Genomic DNA, 23,323 nt, shown 5'->3' with positions numbered 1-23,323 from the left:
GAGAGGAAAATCAGCCGATTTAGAGGGTTGGGAAATAGCTATCTGTGAGCGAACAGTTGCTTATTGCGGGCTGCAAAAGATGTCGAAAGAAAGACGGTTAACCGTAGCGCACCCTGCGAATACTCCCTACCCGAAAGCCTGATCGGAAACCGGACAAAAAAGCTTGGGAAATTCGAAATTTCTGACGTTTACGAAACGCAAACGTTAACAAATCTACGTCAATCGTCAGTCTGTCAAACCGTTGACATTGTTATGTATAAGTCTATGGTCAAAATTGACGAGAGTGAGGTTAGCACCCGCATCGCAGACAGGGGTGGGTAGTACCGATGTAATTCATCGGTAGCGAAAAGTCTTGTTTTTGGCCTCGGTTTTTTCGAAGCACATTGGTTCGAAAAGTGGATCTCTTGGCCTGCTAGGAACCATTGGAGGCTGTCAAATTAACGTTAAAACGTTTTTCTGAAAGACTCTACGTACATTTCAAACCTTCATCAATGGAAATAAAATACATTAGTACCCTCAAAAAATTGTTACACAGTCGACCAGTTCAGGCGCTGCTTCAAAAATTACGCTAATCTTTCCTGCCCTGCTTCTCATTCTCCTACACCATACGCTGATTTCTTGGAGCAAACAGAACAATACATCGTTTCGTTACCAGCATCTATTTCCGTATAACTAGACTTAATAAACTCCTCACCGCTCGAACATAATTCGACCAGATGTCTGTTAGATCAGAATCAACATTACCAAGATACGATAAATAACCCCAAAATAGGGACCATTAATCTTCCCGACCTAATCCACTTAAATATTTGAGAAATAAATTAGTACCTTCGTCTCAACTAGTTTTCTTGATCCTTAAATGAGTTATTGCATTTTGATTATAGCGAAATTCGGATTCTCGAAAAATACTGCAAATTCTACAGAAGGAATGAAAACAATACAAATAATGGAGATAACATAAATACACAAGACAACAAGCTTTATCTCCTATTATTCATCTTCTACAAAATAAAATCATATATATAAACTTTCACTGATCTCAGTTGTGATGTTTTAAACTGAATCATCTCATGTACATTAAAATTCTTAGAAAATTTATCCATTATCCCAACAGGTGATAGATGATTTGTGAGGTTTTGTTTTTTTATCGGTCAAAATGAGATCTTCAAATCGTGACGTAGATGTTGGTTGTTCTACTTATGGAACAGTCAGATTCGATCATAAAATGAAAGGTGAGCAAAGCTTCTTATTAATTTCGAGAGTGGAGTAGGTATTTTTCTAGCCTACATTGACGCACTAAGTACTCAATTTGATATGTGGGCATGTGAATCCTTGAGATCTTATCGAATTTCTTATCTCACACTCGAATAGAAGATTTTGGGAATAAAACTGAAACACGTACAAATATTGCTGAAATGTTTCGTAAACTATCGATGTATATTTCAATCTGTAGAAGTACCCATCAAGATGGAGGTTTCAAAGCTAAAATGGGGAATTAAAACGAATGGAATAGCTTTGACTTCATTTTGGCTCACCCTGTATCAATAGGAACGTGTGGGAAGAAACGCTTCTTAAATATACAAGCGGTTGTATGTGATTTGGGAGCCAAGGAAGAGATAACATGAAATAGGATAGTTTGCGAATTATATCGATGGGTTTTCCCACAGAACTGTTCATTCCATATGATTAACAATAAGAGGCTCTGAAAGAGTTTGGGAACTTGCAACTTTTCATATAGTTACTAAACGATTTTCTGTTTGCTATGCAAGGATAAAACTTTCATCTTCAAATGAAGACCTGAACTACTGGAATAGCAGTGCATCATGTTGGCCATCTTGTACTGAAATTCAATAAATACATTGAGTACCAAATGGAAATATCCCATATAACACGTGCATCCTTGACTGTCACGAGATAAAACCTATTTGTCGAAACTGTTAACAAATCCATAATAACTATTTTAGGATTAATCTCATTCCCAAACTGGATATATTTAGATACCACGAGGAAACATAATTTTTGGAAACAGGGTTTACAGGAACATCGAAAATACTCCGCAAGTTTGCGATGTTTCTCGAAACTGATCTTTTCAAGCATTTCAAAATTGCGAAAGACTCTGCGAACTAGATAAATTAAAAAAGAATATGATAAAAACAACTAAAATTTCTCAGTTTTTCCTGAAAGAACATAGTTATATCAGATGTTCCAGATAACTCAACAATAGGAAGATAAATTCATACCAATTGTTGAGCAGTGTATGTATTTAACATGAAAATGTTATTCTGCATATCCTTCCATGGTTTTTCAACTTCGTTAGAATGATTTTGTGCTCAACGTGAAGAATATCCATCCATAATCTTTGGACGTGTACGTTTCAGCTGATATTTCTGCTGAAATTCACACAGTTGATGCAAATCTAACGAGATTAGATCCGCAGTAGAGATTTTCTGTTTCCGAACGTGACAAGCCTAGATCCTAAAAACGCAGATTTATTACACGATCTTCTGGAAATGCTGATGCAGTGATGACGAGAAAAAATGTACAGAGATAGATTGATGATTTTTGGTTTTTCATTTATCTGAACTCCCTCGTATTTCTATCATCTGATACTTTTTAATGATGGGCCACTAGACTCTAGAGTAGCATTCACTTGACTTTGGACATCGTATAGAGTGATACTAGTGGAAAATGCTATTTTCGACAGATCCTCGATAGACTTATTCGTTGTTTATTAATTATTTTTGTTGTACAAATGAAGAAGGAAAAGAAAGAAAATGAATCTGACACCCAAGCTCCATTGCTTGCACACGCAGGTATGTTTAGTAATTTTTTTTACGCGAGTGAAGCTCATATTTAGGGAAAAAAATTGATAATATATTGTGGAATTATTTTTGTAACAGTGCTTGTAGAGATTTCTTATTGTTCTTTATGAATTTGAATATTTATTTTGAAATTTTATAAAATTTTTCTCGAAAACTCAATTTCGTTCATTTTTCGTAAAAAAAATACTGAACATCCTTTTGTCCATTTGAACAGAAAACCAACACAAACCAATATTAAAGTAGGAAAGAGGCTGAATTTCTTTTTTATTGAATTAAAACTTTTTTATTCAATTCCAAAATACATTGTTCACTTGGAAAATAGAAGTTTTGGATGCATAAAAAGACCTATTTCGAATAAAATAATATCAGAATAATTTTTCCTAAGAATTGGAAAAAAAAAGAAAACTCTAGGTATCTACTGAATTTTTATCCAATAATCATCTGATTTATGCATGTCCATCTAAAACTTTAAATTGCTCAATTTTTCGTCATACACCCTGAAATATTTCCGGAGTCATTTTGCTATAATTATCAATGATATACAGGGTGAAAATAAATAGTTGCGAAAAAAGTTAGATAAATCATACTTTTACTCGAAAACTTTCAGAAGGAAATTACACGAGAGAAAATGAATCATCAAAAATTGATTTTTTATGATATAATATGAGGAAAAAGGTTTCTTGTAAAACAAATTTTAGTCGATGGCTTTTCTACCCTTTGCACAATATACACCAGCAAATTTTTTTTGATTGCCTTAGATAATTATGTACGAAAAAATTGCTTGACCCCAAGAAACGGTCAGCAATTACATCACTGTAACTCAATTAAAATTAACAGGTCTCAAATACCTGAGCGTTTGAGGTTATATCGTTTTGTAGTTTAACGATTGAACGAAATGCAATTTGTTTATTGCAGAATCCGCATACCTAAGGTATACCAGGGTAATTGGAGAAGTCATACACAATTACCAACATTCAAAATTGCCGAAATAGTCATTCTATTACTAAATTTCACAAATTTAACTCCTGTAGTTCCCTAAACATTCACCCTGTACAACAACTCACATTATTTTCGGAGTTTCATAGTTCAGATGAGAAAAATTAGTGAATAATTATGTTTAGAAATTCCCTAAGCATCATTTCTACCCTACAATAAAGGGTAGTTATGTTTCTCGTTTTATCCACACTGCAACTTCTGATATGGCTATGAAATAAACGATGCATCGGTCATAAAGTCATGATTTGATGTCAACCTTTTTTTCTGGGGAGGATATGACCCTAAACGTCTGGGACTTCATTTATGATGCAATGCAATACTTCCAAAGTTGAAGAGTTTTATTTTAACTCATTTCTGGTCATTGTGGAAGTTATGGCTGTTTTCAGTTGTGAATATTTTTAAGCATATTCAGATGGAAGTGTGAAAGTTGTGAAATTTATAATGTATTGTTTGTTTAGGAATATTGTTACGAAAATCGATGATAATGTCTGATCGGAATCGTGATTATTTTTCTATGCAAACTGGGTTTAGTAATCAGATAATTGGATAATCTGTCTTCGACAGATAAAATTGTTTTGATGAAGTAGAATAGAGAGCTTAAATAGGTTTTTTCATCGACCTCAACTAAAATAGTTATTTATGTACCAGGGTTAAAGGCACGGCCGAGGCTAGCAAGCTGGATAAATAATAGACAGTCTTTTGCACCTATTCAGGGTTTTAGTCTTTGACTCGTAAAAATATTTCAACAGTAGATTCTTGAAGACGAAAGAAACACTTTTTTTTAAACCGATGCGGAAAAAATAGTAAAAAAAAGTGTTTCTTTTGACCTCAAGCATCTACTATCGAAATATACGTAAGAGTCAAGGACTTAACCTGTTTGATCTTTTCTCAAAGAATGCCACACAGAAATTTAAATACGTATAATCATTTTTGCATTAAAATGAATGACCTTCGAATATAATAAATAATATCACTGTCAAATAACAATAGCTTTGGCGTTTTCACAATCCCAATCCCTTGTTAAAAAGATTCGAATACTGTTGGTTGTTTATACTACAAACATTTCATAAATTTCTTTAGTTTTTTTGAATTTTTTATTGTTAATTCATCTCAAAAACTTCAATTCACACGTGACCTTCAAAAAAATCAATCGATGTCGAATCGAGTGATACTGTAGGCCAATTACCATTGTAATTTCTTGCGATGTCTCGATAGTAGTTAAGTCCTGTACAAAATGAGGTCCTATCCTACCCATAAAGCCTTAACTCAAATCAATTTATGAACAAATGCCATATCTTCCTTCTCTTTACAGTCGCCGCCACATTTGAAGACGCGATAACAGCCACTAGGTTTGGAAAGTTCAACGTGATCCTGATCCTGATCTCCATACCCGGAAGATGGTCTAATTTGTTCGAAACCACGACCATGTCCTACGTTTTTCCGGCAGCCCAGTGCGATCTCAATCTGAGCTTGAGCGATAAGGGCTTGCTCAACGCCATCACATACTTGGGTGAGTTGCGAATTGTTTACAGATCGTGATCAACTATCCTCAATAGGTTCCCTTTGAGAAAGTGTCATTTCTGCGTCTTGAATCGGTAACATTGTGAGATTACGAAGATAAGGAGCTCAAAAATGGTTGTTGACAGGATGTTGCCTTGGTTAAGCTGACAAAAAAGAACAGCACATCCAAATGATGAAACCTACAAGATCCAGCTGATCCTGAACTTCAAGCAATTCATTGCTACACCTCATATACACAACCTGTTTAGATTTACTCTTTATTAACTGGATAACTCTTCATATTGGAACTATAAGCAGGTTTTAGATTGTTAATGTTGTTCTCCTTTCAGGGATGATGTCGAGTGCCTTCATTTGGGGCTATCTTTGTGATTCTCTGGGTAGGAAGAAACTGATGGTAATAGGATTTTTCTTGGACACTTGCTTCGTCTTGGTCAGTTCTTTATCTCAATCTTTCACTCTCCTAGTGGTGACCAAATTTCTGGGCGGATTCATGTAAGTTAATCTAACAATACTGAGATTTTCTTCGTTGACATTTATGGGGAACTGGCCATAAATTAGTTCGAGGAAAACTTCAGCCTTTCATCTGATTTTATTGGTATTTTATGGGCGCAGTTCTTATGCCTATACATTCTTGTACCAATAACTACAATAATAATACTACAACAAAGAAAAACCCTAAAACGACATCCTTGATTGGATGAATTTTCAGCATATTGGTTTCGTAAATGTGTAGATCGTCATTCAGTGAATTCTATTCGACCATATTCTGATTATACACTCCTTAAAATTTTTATAAATAATGTAATTTATGCACGAAATGAGTTTCTCGTTATTTCTTCAATCAAGCCATGAGGACCATATTTTGTTTGTGTGTAAGTACGCCTCCTCACATAGTATGTGAAGTAAAGCTACATAGTGAAGGCAAAGCCATTTTTGAGCAGTACAATTCATACAGGGTGTATTTTTTCCTATTTATTCAATTCATTACACGCCTTTTCTAACATTCACGCGTTTCTCCAGAATCAATGGCCCTTTCGCCGCCCTGACTTGCTACCTATCGGAATTCCACAGTTCCAAGTACAGGGCCAGAGTTCAGATGGTGCTGGGACTAGTAAACAGCTCTGGTTCAATCTGTTTGCCGTTCATAGCTGGCTTGATATTGCCTGCAGACGTAGAGTACAACGTCTACAACTATTTGAGTGAGTATTATCTCCACCAAGCGTGATGGTGCTGATACTCCAGACAATACAGTGTCTTTAAATTCTTGCCGTTGACATTTTTTTCTTCTATCCTTGTAGGATTACACTCCTGGAACATATTTCTGTTGGTGGCAGCCTGCCCATCGCTGATAGCTGGCTGTATATTTCTGTTTCTGCCTGAGAGCCCTAAATTCCTCATGACCATAGGCAGAAACGACGAAGCCTTGAGCATAATGCGTACAGTTTACAAAATAAACACCGGAAAACCAGGTGATACATACCCAGTGAGTATGACAAGTTTCCCATGATCATAGCGTTGTTTGTTATTGCCAAAAATTAATTTAAAATTGCAGATAAAAAGTCTGATACTCGAGAGGAAGCAAGAATTAGCGGATACCAACGGGGAGTATAAAAGGGACTCTAAGCAGGCTTTGAAAGAGGGTTGGGGTCAGTTAAAACCACTATTTATTCCTCCACTGTTGTCGAATATGTTGTTGGTATGTGGTTTACAAATGTTAATTATGATGAGGTAATTGTTGGAAAAAGCTATTACAGTGGGTTAACTATTCAGTTTATTTTTTCAGTTTGAACACTTTGAGGTTATGGCTACCCCAGTTGTTTCAAGCTATAAACGACTACGAATATTACAATAATGGTACATCAGCGCCATTGTGTACGATGCTGGACGTTATAAGACCCAAACAGAACTTGACAGCTGTTCCAGAAGAATGTGTAGTGGTTAGTAACTTTTTATTTGAGTTTATTGTTGTTTATTCTTATTCTTTTAATTTTCTTCTTTTTTCCAGAATAATAACAACGATCAAGTTTATACGAATGTTATGATAGTTTCAACTGTTACTCTTATCGGATACATTATAGCAGGTTCACTCATCAATGTTCTAGGAAAGAAAATATTATTATGTGAGTGGAATGAAGAAAAAAACGATTTTTCGTCACTTCCACTACGATTTTTATTGTATAATTTTTGTTTTCAGTCATACTGTGCACGACTGCTGGTATCGGTGGATTCAGTCTGTATTTCGCTCAAAGTACCGATGCTACTTTGATTATATCCTCCCTTTATGTTGCTCTGGGAAGTATATGCGTCAATGTTATACTCAGCGTGGTCGTCGACTTCTTCCCAACCACTTTAAGGTACGTTAAACGCGAAAATTCCTATTTGAAACTTCATCTGGTTACAATAACAAACATTTCGAACAAAATTCCCAGTTTTGCAGCTTTGATTGCAGCAAATTAACGTGTCGAACGCTCAAAATACAGTTTGAAATAGTTTAATGTTTTTATCTTAACAGGACCATGACGGTTTCGTTGACCATGATGATTGGCAGAATGGGCGCCATGACTGGGAACTTGATTTTTCCCTATTTATTGAAGAAGGGATGTGCCCCTCCATTCTTTTCCATAGGAATTGGTATTTTGAGTAAGTAAATCCTGTTTTATACTCATCTGACGATGAATTGTATTTTAAATTTTTTTAAAATTTTATGAATTGTTTATTTCTTTTAGGTTGTGCATTTATCGGGATATTTTTACCAGACACCGACATGAAAGCACTCCAATAATGTGGATTTCGTATTGTTTATCAGTATTGTTAGATTGTTGAGAATATATTTTTACTTTTTTCAATGTGTTTCATATTTTTTAAATAAGAAATCTTTAACGAATCGAGAAAACTAATTTAGCGCCTTTGAATGCTTGCTGGACAGTTGCCAACAGGGCTAGGAAAAAAAAATAAAAAAAAAAAAAAATGGAAAATAAAACTTTTATTCAAATTTCACTATAGCAACATCGAGAATGTTATAAATCTTCGAACAAGACGAGGAAATTCAATACAAACTTCAGATAAGCTAAGCTTTCACTAAAAATTCATCAATAATTGAACAACGGATAAAAAGCTTCTCAAAGATTGGCTGAACAAGCTTTCATCAAAGTTGAATGTGTAAAATTTTAATTTTTACTAAAGTATTACAATGATGATGTTGTATTAAAGTAGAACATATATGCTTATCTCGGCTTATCAATGTAAAAAAATATATCCTATGACTATGCTACAAAAATTTCAAGCTATAAAAATAAGCTTGTCGAAAACGTTTTTGTACGCTAGCTTTTGAGACTTTTTCAATTAAAGCGCATATATCATTTGTTTTATTCAATAACTGGAATGGTTTTATCACCATGAAAAATCTGAATTAAGATAAAAATCGAAATTAACGATTAATAAATAAAACAAATATAAAATCTAAAGTCAACTAATACGATTATCACATTTTAATACAAAATATACAAAGAAGTAAAAAATTAAACTATATAAACAAGTTTAAACTGAAACAGACCTTAGTTTTGGTTCTTATTGCTCTGTAGTTTCTTAACCGTCTCCTCTAATTCCTTTATTCTTCTGTCTTTCTGCGAGATTATTTTTCTCATCTTCCTCACCTCGTCCGACAGTTGCTTGTAGGCGGCCTTGAGGTCGTTTTCCGTTATGTTCTCCGCGTTATTCGTGATGTCCTTGATCAGGGGAATCTCGTTGGTCACTTCCACATGACCAAAAATCTGCTGGAGCTCTTGGAACTTCGTGGTCTGGTTAGTGTTGGTTTTTAAATTTTTTTCGTTCAGCAGATCCTTCGGTCGGTAATCTGGGGTGGTCTCGGTGGAGAGAAAGGCGAATTTTTTCCTGTTGTTGTTCATCGCAGGCGGCTCGATGATCGCTGAAGTCAATTTTTGTTTTTTCGGGAACTGGTGTTGTATATTGTCGCCTGGAATGTAAATATGTTTCAGAAACGGGGAAATTGTGTCGGAAAATGGGAAAATAACTGAGGCGATCGTTTTGAGCTATTACTAGATCGGTCGCCCATCCAGATGCTGAACGAACTCGACGCTTCTCGGGAACATAATTTTACGATTTTTTCCGAAAATACTGAACCTATCGATGTGAAAATCAGTAGTTGGCAGTGAAATGAAATTTCGAAGGTTCTCACGAAATTTGAATGTGATCGGACAAGTAGTTCCCGAGATACATTTCAAATCTTGTACTGACCTGTCTTCATCGAGACCAAAACAGGCATGGCGTTGCATCCTCTTATCCATTCTTGGGCAGTGAGGGCAGGCTTCGAAGAAGCCGTATGCGGATAGATGTCCTCGTGGAACTGGTCACTCTTGCGTGGTACTATCATGCTGACCGGCTCGCAAATACCCTTGGTAGCGTGGAGTTTGTAGAACCTGTATATTTCACAAATAGACGTGTTCAGTCCCCTCTTAGGCATCACCCCTAGACCCCTCTGAAACAAAAGGTTAAAGTTAGGCAAATCTTCAATCAGAAATTGGGGGTATAACAATTTTAATGAAGAATTAAGACTCTAACCTGTGGAGATCCAGATAGGAATTGATTCAAGAAATGCACGTAGGGGTACTCGTCAGTCACCTCGTAATACCTTATGTTACCATCCCCCCTCCCGGCCAGAAAGACAACGTTCGTGTCGTAGTCATAGAATGGAAACACAACGCCCGACGAACTGTCAACGGTGTCGGAAAACAATTCTTTGCCCAAATCGTTTTGGTCCCACACCGCGTACTGTCTGTCGGAATGCCGCGAAAAACCGGTGGTCAATAGACGGCCACTGGTACCCAGGAAAGTCACCTTGCTGGCCTTCGAGCCCATATGGCAGAACCCCGCCGATTTCACTATGCCCGATCTTGGTTCAATCACCCTCAGCTGCTTGTCTTTGCACGTCGTCGCTATCAAACTGCCGTCCCTGTTGATGGTCATCGAGTAAATGACGTCCGGATGACAGTCTATGACGTTGACAGCTTCCCCTTTCTCTATGTTCCACACGATGATCTATAAAGGGTTGAAAGTGATTGAAAACCTTAACGAATCAATTTTTCTTGAATAAACGAGACTGAGGTCTGAAACAGCTCTTACCATATGGTCGAATCCAACGCTGAACAAGATATTTTCGGCTGTGGGATGCCAGTCGATGTAAGACACTCTTCTCTTGTGTCCTTGAAGCTCTACCAACCAGTCTGTCAGGTGATGGGAGAGACCAGAATCTGGGATGTGCCATAATTTGATCTGGAAGAAGGAAGTTGATCTTAAATATTTGTGACAAAAGGAGTTTTCCTTCAATAGCAAGTTTTCACTAAACCCCACACTAGAAGAAGGTCAGATGTAGAAACTTTCTACCTCTGGCAACACTGGAAACACTGAAACCCTTGACAAAAATATGTTTGTATGCAAAAAATGGTCCTTTCACAAGTTTTGGCTGGAACAGTCAGATGCAAATCGAAATACCGCAAGTTTGGACGTGTAGAAACAGATGGAGTACAAACGACTCGTAATTTGTGAAGGATAACATTTTCTCATCACTGTTTGAAACGTGGCATTTAAAACGCCGAGGTAATAATTATGAAATAAAACCGGAAAACTTTGTTGGGCATCACAAGATTAGCGCCGATGACTCCTTTCTCGGCATTAACATAAAATATACGTAGACCACGGTAATTTACCAGATTTTATCTGATTTAATTAAGACATGTTATACCGTAACAATTGCTCATTCTCGGATTCATCCCATTGTTCGAGTTTGACCCGTTGAAATTAATGGATTTAATGTTTTTATAGACTTCCTCCATGTCTGCAGTCTACGTATTCGTTTCAAATTGATCTACTCTTCGTAAATTCATTTTCCGAGCATGAATCTTACCTTCATCAAATCTAATCTAAACACTTTTGAAAGTCTTTGAATTCAAATCTGATTTACTAAACAAGAACTGTCATAAAAGTGTGTTTAACTTACAGTGCAGTCATCCGATGCTGAAGCTATAACGTTATCATTGAACGGGTTCCATTTGATATCCAAGACAGGGCCTTTGTGCCCAGTTACCTTGCTGGCATTGAAATCCAGCCTCCCAGTCTGAAACAAAATGGTTTTCAAGTGAAATATTCCACCAAGAAAGAAATAGTGTATTGAAGAGTCTCAAATTGGAAATTAAGCCAAGCGTTTCACAATCACTGGATTAAATTCCCTAAAAAGGGGGAAAAAGTGCAATTCTCTCCATCCGGCAACCCTGTAACTTCCAAACGAAGAGAGCTAGAGGAGTTTTCAGGGTCGGCTTAGGAAGCAGTCGAACAAATACACGATATATTTCAGTGGGACTTACGCAGTCTATGGGGATGACCACAAAAGCGCCACCTCCAGCAACTTCGGTCACAATCGCGATGAATTTGGGGTTCACAGCGCAGAACTGAGAGTCGTGGGCGTTTTTCGTGACGTTGACGTTGTCGTAACACTTGTCCCTTTTTGCTGGCTCCCCGTATACATGTCTGAATTTAGAGCTCCTCACACCTCTGAACCAAACCTGAAACAGAAAAAAAAATCTATTGAAAAAAGACGCCACAGACCATTCGTTTCTGGGAGTTTTCGGCCCTAAGTACGTCCCTGGCTTTCCGGACTACTCAAAACGTCAGGATTCCTTCGAGAAATCGGCTTCTTCACCTTTTTTTCTATCGAAAAACTAAATCGTCATAAACTTCATCACAAACTTTCAATTTCTCAGCAAATTTAAACGTCGCATCTATTAAAGAACCAACACATCCATCAAATCTAGGTTTAATAAAACCTGAAAGCGATAGTTGGAGAAAATTGCCAATTAAGCGGAAGAAACCGATCTTCTATAACTTGTGATCGATATAAATAACACTATCAATAACTTTTACTGCTGCTTTCATCGAGTGCTTTATCGGACATCGGAAATGTCAGAATAAAACTAGATCAGAATTAAACCCTACTCTAGATTGATCGAATTTTAAATTCTAGGACACACGAGGGTGTAAAAATTGGAGTTTTATGGTTCATTACCTCTGGTACCTTGACAGAAAAGAAAAATTGATTTTCAGGTGCCACCTTTAGTTTAAGGCTGCTCAAAATAAAAAAATATGTAGGTTGAGTCTTTGACTTGTACAAATGTTTCAGGAGTAGATTCTTGAGATCGCAAGAAACACAAATGCTAAAAGAAAGAGTTGTTTCTTTCAACCCCAAGCATCTACTGTCAGGATTTAAGGTCAGAGCTTGTATTTTGGTTTTCCAGAAATGAGATTGAATGGAATTAGCTCATCACAATATTCTCTACAGAGCATTCTATTTTTTTAGGCTGTCCCTGTCGCATAAAAGCGAGAAACTAGATCTATATCGACAGGGTCAACAAACCTTATCTTCGCTTTCCTCTGATACTTAATGACATGTAATTCACACAAAGCTGCTACATTTAATAAGCTCAATTCATAGCTGAGCTGGTTCCGTTCATTGTTTTATTTCATTCTACTCATTAACAGGACAAACGCAACCGAATGAAGGCCACCGAGGATGGTCTTATGGTTCATTCAATTAGTTATGCGAGCAATTCGCTATTCTTTTCGGTTGTTCCTGAATTTTTATGATGCATTATGCAACGTGTGTTCGAACATGCACTTATGAGTGCGTCAAAGGACAAGCTTCGACAAGCGTATCTTCCAGGAAAATTATCATAGATTCAAATGTGATACATATTCTGAAAGGGAAACTCTTCTTGTAATAAATCTGAGAATTTCATCCATTTCGGCGCAACTGTTCGGTCTTGACGAATTTTTAACTGAACCCATTTTTTTAAGGATTTTTCGAAGGTCAGCTTGCGAGTCGGTTATTTCTCAATAAAACTGACCGTAGATGGAAATGTGGTACATATTCTGAAAGATCAACTCTTCTAGTTAAAAATCTGAGAATTTCATGCATCTCGGCGCAACCGTTCGGTCTTGACGAATTTTTAACTGAACCCATCTTTTTCAGGATTTTTCGAAGGTCAGCTTTCGAGTCGTTTATCTCCCAATAAAAGTAACCGTAGATGGAAATGTGATACATATTCTGAAAGAGCAACTCTTCTAGTAATAAATCTGAAAATTTCATCCATCTAGGTGCAACCGTTCGGTCTTGATGAATTTTTAACTGAACCCATCTTTTTCAGGATTTTTCGAAGCTCAACTTTGGAGTGTTTTTTTTTTTCAATAAAAGTAACCGTAGATGAAAATGTGATACATATTCTGAAAGAGCAGCTCTTCTAGTAATGAATCTGAGAATTTCATCCATCTAGGATCAATGGTTAAATTTATTTGGATTATCAAATATGATGGATTATCAATAATGATGTAAAATCTTACTCAGATTGCTCAAATTCGACATAACATTTGAATTTATTCGTTTATTATGTCATTCTTGCATATAAATTAACTCATTGAAATCGATTTAATGTTCTGATTACGTTGTTGCTCCAAAAGAATATTCCTCCACCCTGTATATATGGGAAACAACCAACTTGCTCGCAAGTCTTTTTTTTTAAGTGTTGAAAATGAAAGAGTTATGAGCCCTGACACAGTTACCCGTTCTCTATTAAATAAATTTCAAAATCAATATAGATATAGATATATATTAACAGTATCGCCAAACACTGCAATAGGAAATTAGCATAATGAACTTCGTAATTTGTATTTCTAATCGGAGATAAGATCTGCATTGCAAATATCCCGATAACAACCTCACTACTGTCTGGCGTTTTCTCAGAATACTTCGAAATGCTATATTTTTCCATAATTTCAGAAAAATTTGTCACGCATTTTGCATATCTGATAATATTAGGTTTATTTTAAGTGATTGAGATCAAAGGATGGTGGATTATGGATAACTTGACAATTCTTCTAAGCGCTCAAAATTTTAACGAGTCATTCTCAATATTTAAAAAAGAATAATTTGTGTTGCGATGAGATGAAACAAAAAATCAACAAAAAAACTTACCTGTGAATTAGTCATTCTCCGACAGTATCAGCAAAATAAATCACAAAACAACGATTTTTCTACCATGCGGCTGAGTCAAAGCGACTGAAAAGAAAACAAAAAGGTAAAACAAAAAAGAAAAAAAGGAATCAAGGTACGAATGGTGAAGTTGAAAAAAAAAGGCTAGGGTTGATAGAAGATTGAACAAACGTTCAGAAAGTGGCAACAAATTATAAGATTCACCATTCTAATGCACAGATCAGTTAATCCTTCTTTTCCACTTGAACATTCGCACTATAAATCACAGAAATACAATAATAATAATAAAAAAATAAAAGTCACCAACTTTGACGTTCGCACAATAAGCGTGCGGCTTGAAAGTGAAAATGCCAGACTACTGTGGATATCTTTGGCGGGCAATCAAAGAAACCGATCATTTCGGATAAGAAAACTACCTCCCTTTCTCTATTCTTCGCCGTGTTTTGCTTTCAAATAGAAATTACTGGTTTCTTAGCCGATACCGATGTGTTTACTATGTTGATTAAAAGTCTGAGAGATGCCGACATTATTGGATCAATTATATCGATCACAGTTAATTATTTCTCATCTCCTAATCAATCTTTATCTGGAGCTGTCGATGCGTATCACTTTCGGAATTAACAATGCAAGAGGTAGTAGCTATTCACAACCGAAAATTAAATTTCATTCCCTCTATTTTGCTACGATTGGATTTGAAAAGATTTCTGAATTGAAATTCTCTTGAAAGAGGAAGATAAATTGATCTAGATGAAGATTTTAAACACAAACAAAAATATAAACATCTAAAAAACACAGTGTGACAATTTTTCGAACGGAATGGAAAATCAATTTGTACATTTTTAAACTTTTTCTACTAGAATAATCACAACTATTCCTACCTAGGGTGTTTAGGGCGTCTAAAACAAAAATACCAACACTGCACAATTCAGTAGATAAACTCAACTGACTATCCCGAGAGATGGCAAAACGTTTTATACCGCAAATATTATTAGGGTTTAATGGGATAGTTTGAAACGTATTATTTTAGTTCTTTGCGAAAGTTTCAATTCGTCGACATCGATTATAGCTGTTTCTTTAACCCAAAACTGATTGCTGTCGTTTGAATTGATTGAAAAATGAGTAATAACTCTGAAAATTAGGATGAAACATAGGTAAAAACATAAAAAAAAGATTATTTTATGCCAAATTTGCTAAGCGGCGAAAAAAGACCAACAATTCAAAGAATAGATTAATAGATCATTAGTAGGGTAATGATATTTAATAGAAAAGCAATAGACCCTGCATCATTCATTCAAAAGATGATCAATCTTCTTAGTTGGAGATAGTAAAGTTCAAATTACTCTTTTTTTTTTGTACTTTTGTAACTCAAATGCATATTTTTATCACCTTTGATTTTTATCGAATTTTGTCATACAAGAATGAATTCCACCTATATGAAATTTTTTCTATGTTTATATGGAATTGAGTGTGAATCCAAAGATATACAGGGTGTAAATGTTAATTTTGTGAAACTGCAGAATTACTGAGTTCAAATGTTTCCTCTCACTGGAGACAGAAGATAAATTAAAATATCATAACGGAAATGTTTTGCAGATAAACGTCGTTCAAGGGAATGAATTTTAATAGAAACGTACAAAATAAACAGTATATCGAGTTCAAAAAAAGCTTGGCATTTATGCGATATGAACGGTGTATTTCTTTGGAACATTTTCAGTTCAACGCATACATAATTAATGTAGAATTAATTAATACATTCAGGGCTGAAATATCAAAGCCTTTACAGATAGATCCACCTTGCTAGTAGGTTGGTCGACTATTGCCTTGCCCACCCCTGACAGGACCGAAAATTTCATACCATCGAACAATGACGACGTATATCTGTTGTTCTGACTTCTGACATTCAAATGTAGGAAGAAACAGAATCTTCTTTTGTCCTTTTGTTTTCTGACTATTTTTGACAAGGATCCACCCCTTAATGACACCCTGTATCATAGACATAGAGACATGGACTGAGCAATGCCAGCATGAAATTGGCTATTTATTAGAAAGAGAGAAAAGCTCGTCGGGACATACCTTTCTCTTTTTTGTTCACATAGAGGTGAGTGTAGACCAATCAAAATTCTAGAAAAAGACAACTGCATTCCCGACGTGTTTTTCTCTCTGTCACTTTTTTTGACCGTATTTCATGCATAGATATAAAGGGAAGGCACAGTCCATGTCTCTATGTCTATGCCCTGTATCAATAAGAATTATTTGTATCACATTCGATGATCAAATTTATGAAACGTCAACAACAAACACACATAGAGTAGAGTGTGCATTGTACCGTGCATATAATTCATATGAGAACTATATAAGTACATGTATACATGTATGTTGGAACTTGGAACCCGGTTATGCAACGAGTGTGCAATTAAAACCAGAACTACCGATGCGCATACGGCGAAAATGGAAAGTATGAAATGATTTCGAATTATTCAATTGATTCCATATACTCATCGCCACATTGCATTATGGTGTTATGTGAATGAATCCTACAAAATATGACCTCATATTTCATCGACCGCGTTTTGATGCTTTGATGATTCATCAGAGACTCAACCTTGAAACGTAAGCGGATTCGTATCAGCTCCACTTGATATATCAATGTCAAGATGTGTCGAATCTGCGTGAATTTTGATTCACCCCTTTCATTGGAAAAATCTGCATATATGAGATGTAGACGAGGTTGTAAACAAGTACAAGGAACTTGAATTATTGTTGGGAGAGATTCTTGACCACTGCAAGAAGAGCAATTTGAATGTCATCTCATTTGTGTCGATTTTTTCGTTAAAGCATGATCGAAATGAGCTATATCTCGATATCCATGTATTGAATAAAATATCGGCGGACTTAATATGAGTTTGGTTGTGTGTATATTGGATTTCTTATCTATGTATTTGTTTAGTTATTAGCATATTATCTTGAGGCCTTGGAATTTGAATTTATAACGCAGGCTCGATCATTTTTCCTGCCAATTTATTATTTCATCGAAAAACTGGTTCAGTTTTGAATAACCAATAGGAAATTAACATTTTCGAAACTATACGAGCTGCAGCATAGAATTCACAATATATGGGGACTTAAATATATGTCTATACATCTCTATAACTCAATCAACTCTTCTGTTAGAGTATTATTTCTCTGAAGCTTATTAGTCTTTGTCTTTGTAGATCACAAAACGTAAGAAGGGATTTTTTTTTGCTTGGATCTAGTTCCCTTATCGTCCTTCTTCAACTTCCAGCTGTATTCAGGTAAAATTTTTGTAGTGTAGACCAGCTGCTGGATGAAATCGCATATAAAACCATTGTCTTTCGACCTTTTGTGCAGTTTAAATCTGGGGTAGGTACTTAGGTGCTGATATAATACGTTCTGCACCAGGTAAACATTGTGTTCTTGTACAACATTCAAAGTTGTATTCTTCAATAGTCGCGGAAGTAATCTCGAAGAAACCAGAGAATTTCAGAAAAAAATTTCTTGGTTATGGAGGGAAAAGCAGGTATTTTTCTACCATCGAAATTTGAACACTGAATTAGATGTTTTAAGAATCATAGTGTGGAGGACTTGTTGATGTATCGATTATTGCGTCTTCACAATAACAATCCGAATCGACATCAAGACCAGACGAACCACATGCAAAACCAGTGCAAAACCATCTAAAAGAATATTTACCCTTGCAGTTGGTCTAGAGCACGATCTCTTATCGATGGTGTTGAACTTGTCACTGTTAACGTTCAATTTTGGCGAGGGATCGACATCACTCTCATTAATCATAGCTAAATTCAACGAATCCGTCTGTCGTCTACTCTGATGATGCGGTTGCGGGGAAGAAACAAAGCGCGGATGCTGTTGTATGTTTTTTCTCGTAACACTGTCTTCGATCTTCACGTTCGGTTGAATGAACTCGTCGAAAATAAGTCATACGACAGTCTGACAGGCCGTCCAGCTTTCGTATGAGGCGAGCTTTCAATTTTCATCACGTCAAAGTCAGTCAATTCTGGGGGACGCTTGGCTTTGTTGGGTTAACCTTTTCCCACTCATGCTTCTTGATCTGACTCCGGGGATTAACTTCAGATGGCAGCACCATTATTGATTGGGAATGATGCAAAGGAGACTCCTATCGGAATACTTTGGCTCTAGGTCAAAATGGAGAACGTAGATAAAGTTCCCTTGAACTGGAGCACTGACGTAGTTTATGGGGACAAAAGAGTTATATATTCAGATAAATTTGTTTCATGTTTCTCGCAGATGATCCATAGAATTCATTCAGCAGCCATTATTACAACTTTTCCAATATTTTCTTCTATGATTCCAGCCTAAAATTCATTTTGATATGCATACTTTCAATCCCTAACAAAACTCTTACAGATTTTTCATTCAGATGGCGTTACTCAGTTTTCTGAGGACCAAGGATTCAATTCAAAAGTCTTTATTTAATAGAAATTCTATGATTCAACATATTTGATCAAGAATTGCAGGTTATACAGGTTGTTTTGAGAATCTGCGACCCTGTATATGAATAATGGATACAAAAACACATTAATTCATTCAATATTTATTATCGACAATAATGATCACAACTCAATTAACAAGTCTCTTATTACTATGTAACTATATGTTATAAAAATATCACAATGGGGTTCCTCTCTGCAATTTTCTATTACGTACGCGATATTTATCGATTGAATCTTATTGAACAAGTCATTAAACTTTTAATCAATTCCTGAAAGAACATCAATAGATTATTTATTTGAGTCAGGTTTGAGAAGAGAAAAAACATCAACATATATTTATCATAGTTATACAAACTTCGAAATAAAACAAACTTATCAACATTCATTAACATATAGAAAATTGACGAATTTTTATTTACATAGATGTACACTTCGGCTACAGTATAAAATTTTCTATATCAATTTAAGCAAACAATTTATATTTCTTTGGCTACAAATATAAAAATACTCGGACATACATTTTATTAATATTGGGGTTTATACAAACTTTTGATTTTTTCAATATTCCCTTTATAAAGTAATTAACTTACTTTTTTATTTCATATTTTCATTGGTATAGTCGGGTATTAATGATCGATATTCGGAAAACCTTCATTTGTACTTTATAATATGATAAAATCAATCAACAAATCAACAGAAAAAGCTTCAAACACGTATATCGTGTGAAATTAAAATTCCTATTGACACAAGGTGAGTTTAAGAATTGCATATTAATTTCAGCTTGAGGTTGCTGCCATCGAATAAATAAACAAATATTATTTACCATTCACTCTGTTCTAGATTTATTGAATTTTGAAAAAATTTCCATATTTCGGAATATTTAATGTTAATTTATTGAATTTATACATAAGTGTACGTTTCCTTCATTTGTATGCCATATTTTTTTATATACAGTTTGAAGTCCACTTAGTCCATCAGTTTATACGAATAAGTAATTTTTTAATTTTTTTTCTAATATTAATGCGGAAAAACTTATATTTTTGTTATTTTTTTTTGATCGTTTTAATGATCAATATTTTAATTTTTTTTTCACTTATTTCAATACAAAAAACAGATATTTATTGCACTTTCACAAGACCATCCGACACCCATACAGGGATTTTCATTAAACTTGTTATATTCATGTTTTCTATGAACTATGGAAAATGGTACTCACCTGTTAAAACTAACGTACAAGTCTTCAACTCACCTATAATTCATATACAAAGCTAATGCAGGTTATACCTAATAAAAAAAAATAAAGAAAATAAAAAAGAACTACAAATAAAATAGATATGTGATGTAAAATCAACATACAAACCAGAACATGAGGGAGATGTGCGAACACGTTCATTGATGGTTCAATTTATTGTTTGTCACCTGAAATTTCATCAATCCATTTATAAAAACCCTCGAAAATACTACACTTCTGCAGTCTTTTGTTCGTTATTTTCATCTTTGCCGTTACCGATCCATCTTTTCTTGTATCTCGATTCTCTGAATTTCGTATCGATGTTAACCTTCGATACCGTAGTTCCTTGTCGATACAATAGGGGGCTTCTCCCATTTGACACACATTGGTGTAGATGGTCTTCGTTGGGTTTTTTTCTTCTTAGCGTTGTATCCAACGCTGCTAAATTAAGAAAGTAGATCATTTTGTGGCTGAATCTGACGTGTTTTGCTTTATATTCACCTGATTGGTAGGAGTGGGAGTTTTTTCTGAAAGTATTCGGGGATTTACCGTTCATATCGCTGTTTTTATGATGGCAACCCCATCCACAAACTGCCATCTTGTAGTACCGTCTGAATCTGTCAAAAAAAGTATAAATGTTACAATAACAAAATCAATTAAGGATTAAATCGTTAAAAACCTGGCATTCATGAAGTAGTAGATGAGTGGATTCACCATTGCAGTAGACATGGCCAGCCAGTAGAAGGCTAGATAGACGTGTTGAGTGTACTTGCTGAAGATCACATTCGTATCGTAGTAGACATAGAGGAAGTAGCTGTGGTAGGGTAACCAACATATGCCAAAGATGAAGACTATGAGTATAAACATTTTCACAACCTAGAAGAATTCAAAGAGTTATGAATTCAAAGCTGAAGATAGCCATTTTGAGTTTTCGTAATGAGCTATATAACCAGTGTAAGAACAAGCAAATTTATGACATGAATGTTCCATGGGGGATCCTCATTTTCTACCTAGTTAACATATATCCATAACTTGCTCATTATGTAAAGTTTGGATTTCGAATAAGTTCGATGCACGACCACAGGTGGCGTTTCTTGGTTTCCAGAGAATAGAATACCCTAGCTACGATAAAATTTATGCAGACGTAATTGGACAACATGTTTCCTGGAGATTGAAACTTCAAGTTCTGTCGGTAGCTATATGATTCAAACGATGATTTTCCACGAACTTCAATTGGAGTAAAACTTTCTGGTTTATTAGGGAAACTAGAGCCAAATGTGATATCAAGTTTTGCTTTCCCAGCTTGAGAACATGATTCTAAGATCGTTTATTTTTCTCAATACAGGGTGTCGGAATCTAGTCACAAGGAAATCACTGAATTTGGTACACAGGAGTTTTATGATGTGCAAAATCTTTTAAGAAATGTTCAAGAACTTAGTGTACATAGATGACAGAAGACTGATGTTTGCCACAAAATACATAAATTCTCGGAAATACTCACTTTTCTCTTAGACCTTATGGAATCTATATGCCTCTGTGTCATTTCTCCTATGGACGCTGATCCCCATAGTACCTTACCCATCATGGTGTAACAATAAGACATGAGGATAAAAGGAACCACATAAGTGAGGATCAGAAATAACATCTGGTACCTACAAAGAAAAGAACATTTATTGATGGCTCCCAAATATTTCACACTGAAGTGATTTATCTTTGTTATTCACTATATTTTCGAGTTTTTTTGAGTTCTACCTTTCTATAACCCCCAAAAAAATCAATAGACTTATTGCCCTCAACGTTCAACGTCTAAATGAGAAAACTGAGGTCTCCTTTTCTCTTTTTCTCGATGAAGAGGAGCAATTCGAATTTTAGAGATCATGATGGTGATCACATCTGGAATTTATTGAAATCCAGGAATTGCTGTCGTTATCCAGACCTGCTTTGTGGCATTTAATTGTGGGCTATTCGTGTTGAAGAATTAATTAACCGGTTGGAATATTTGGGGCACGTGGATCAAGGTTTTTCCAGTTAGTTTTTCCAGATGGATCTAGGGAAAAGTTTGGAGATTACCTCTTTTCCTGGAAGTATAATTATATTCCCTCCTGGAAATAGATTCAATCTGGGTTATACCCTGGAAGAATATACAGGGTGAGACTTTGACTCGGACAAATATGTTCACAGTAGATTCTTGAGTTTAAAATCACTTTTTCCTATACCATTTTTTCAGATTCAGTCATGATGAAAATATGAAGGGCTGTTCCACTCCTGGACAAATAATAACTAGCTAAATCTGTGACACTACACATCTGTGGATTTTTCAAACAGAGTTGTATTCAGCCAAAGTACCCAATTTCGCAAATTTCACAGATGCTTTTTAATTTTTGAACATCAAATTACTCTAAAACGGCGCATTATACGAGAAAATATGAAGAATACTTTTATTTTACAAAACGTTCAAATACTCATTAGATAGCGTACAACTTAGTTTAAAGAGTTGAGTTCTTTGAATTTTTGGTATTTTATGGTACGTAATGGTCATAATGAGGACACTGGAAGACGTGGGTGATATCTTGTGTTCGAAAAAGATTAATCAAATAAATAAAAAACTATGTTCCGAAATTCATTTCATTCGATAAAACCGTAGGTGAGATAGAACTAAAAATATTTTTTTTTATGGTTTTTCTACAACAGCCTGTATCTTTTAAACCGAGCCGATTCGGAAAAAACGGTAAAGGAAAAAATTGTTCCTTTCGACTTCAAGAATCTACTGTTAAAATATTCGTACGAGTCAGAGAACCACCCTGTAGTTACACCACGATTTGAAGAGGAGTTTTAAGTGCGATCTTATCTGACGCAATTTTCCGCTAATCCCAAAGCACATCCTTGTTACCGGAGTTGATAACACAGCTTCATTAATGAATATGTATACAGGGGTATCAGCATAATGGGGTGGACATTCCTAACCTTTCCACTAATGGCCATTGTCTGGCTTCGTTTCTCCAAGGAAATAAATTATACATGACATCGTGTACAATTTTCACGTTTCTGGACTAGTTTCGTTGACATTCATTCCCGAATTTAATCAGTTTGAAAACGGACGGACGAGTCGGATCGAAATTAAAACGAAACTGCAGTTCTGTGGGAATTATTGCGTGACCGCAAAATTTTTACAGTGTACAGATGAAATTTGCCGCATACCAAAGGG

The 23,323-nt window shown here is 35.5% G+C and overlaps 3 protein-coding genes across 7 annotated transcripts in view; 1 reads left to right on the top strand and 2 right to left on the bottom strand.

The window, feature by feature from the left end:
- The first annotated feature begins 1,038 nt into the window (after positions 1–1,038).
- Positions 1,039–8,181, top strand: LOC123319069 (synaptic vesicle glycoprotein 2B-like). Of its 2 annotated transcripts, none has more exons than XM_044905915.1 (11): positions 1,039–1,232; positions 5,131–5,328; positions 5,669–5,831; positions 6,360–6,538; positions 6,638–6,822; positions 6,892–7,067; positions 7,123–7,276; positions 7,345–7,459; positions 7,534–7,693; positions 7,852–7,979; positions 8,066–8,181. In XM_044905915.1, exons 1-11 carry the CDS (start codon positions 1,157–1,159, stop codon positions 8,119–8,121), a joined length of 1,590 nt encoding a protein of 529 aa, XP_044761850.1. In that variant the 5' UTR covers positions 1,039–1,156; the 3' UTR covers positions 8,122–8,181. The 2 variants fall into 2 exon arrangements, with proteins under 2 accessions (XP_044761850.1, XP_044761851.1); XM_044905916.1 differs by lacking the exon at positions 1,039–1,232 and adding an exon at positions 2,630–2,813.
- Positions 8,182–8,307: 126 nt separating this feature from the next.
- Positions 8,308–18,433, bottom strand: LOC123319024 (coronin-2B-like). 3 transcript variants are annotated; one of them, XM_044905826.1, is made up of 8 exons: positions 18,106–18,433; positions 14,377–14,460; positions 11,717–11,914; positions 11,353–11,469; positions 10,479–10,628; positions 9,918–10,394; positions 9,594–9,834; positions 8,308–9,312 (listed from the first exon to the last, which is right to left on the bottom strand). In XM_044905826.1, exons 2-8 carry the CDS (start codon positions 14,389–14,391, stop codon positions 8,894–8,896), a joined length of 1,617 nt encoding a protein of 538 aa, XP_044761761.1. In that variant the 5' UTR covers positions 14,392–14,460; positions 18,106–18,433; the 3' UTR covers positions 8,308–8,893. The 3 variants fall into 3 exon arrangements, with proteins under 3 accessions (XP_044761761.1, XP_044761762.1, XP_044761763.1); XM_044905827.1 differs by lacking the exon at positions 18,106–18,433 and adding an exon at positions 14,702–14,907; XM_044905828.1 differs by lacking the exon at positions 18,106–18,433 and adding an exon at positions 14,599–14,617.
- A 568-nt stretch (positions 18,434–19,001) lies between these two features.
- The window catches only part of LOC123318830 (tachykinin-like peptides receptor 86C), a 37,084-nt gene continuing 32,762 nt past the window's right edge, over positions 19,002–23,323 (bottom strand). For both annotated transcript variants that reach the window (XM_044905579.1, XM_044905578.1), the window contains exons 7-9: positions 21,620–21,770; positions 20,798–20,994; positions 19,002–20,735 (exon numbers count right to left, since the gene is read on the bottom strand). In XM_044905579.1, the coding sequence (XP_044761514.1) occupies positions 20,348–20,735; positions 20,798–20,994; positions 21,620–21,770 (736 nt within the window). In that variant the 3' untranslated portion in view covers positions 19,002–20,347. The remainder of the gene's footprint in view (positions 20,736–20,797; positions 20,995–21,619; positions 21,771–23,323) is intronic.

The sequence above is a fragment of the Coccinella septempunctata genome, chromosome 8 (assembly GCF_907165205.1).
Source record: "Coccinella septempunctata chromosome 8, icCocSept1.1, whole genome shotgun sequence".
NCBI lineage: Eukaryota > Metazoa > Arthropoda > Insecta > Coleoptera > Coccinellidae > Coccinella > Coccinella septempunctata.
The sequence above is the reverse complement of the archived record's forward strand: the minus strand, read 5'-3'. Positions and strand labels throughout refer to the sequence as shown.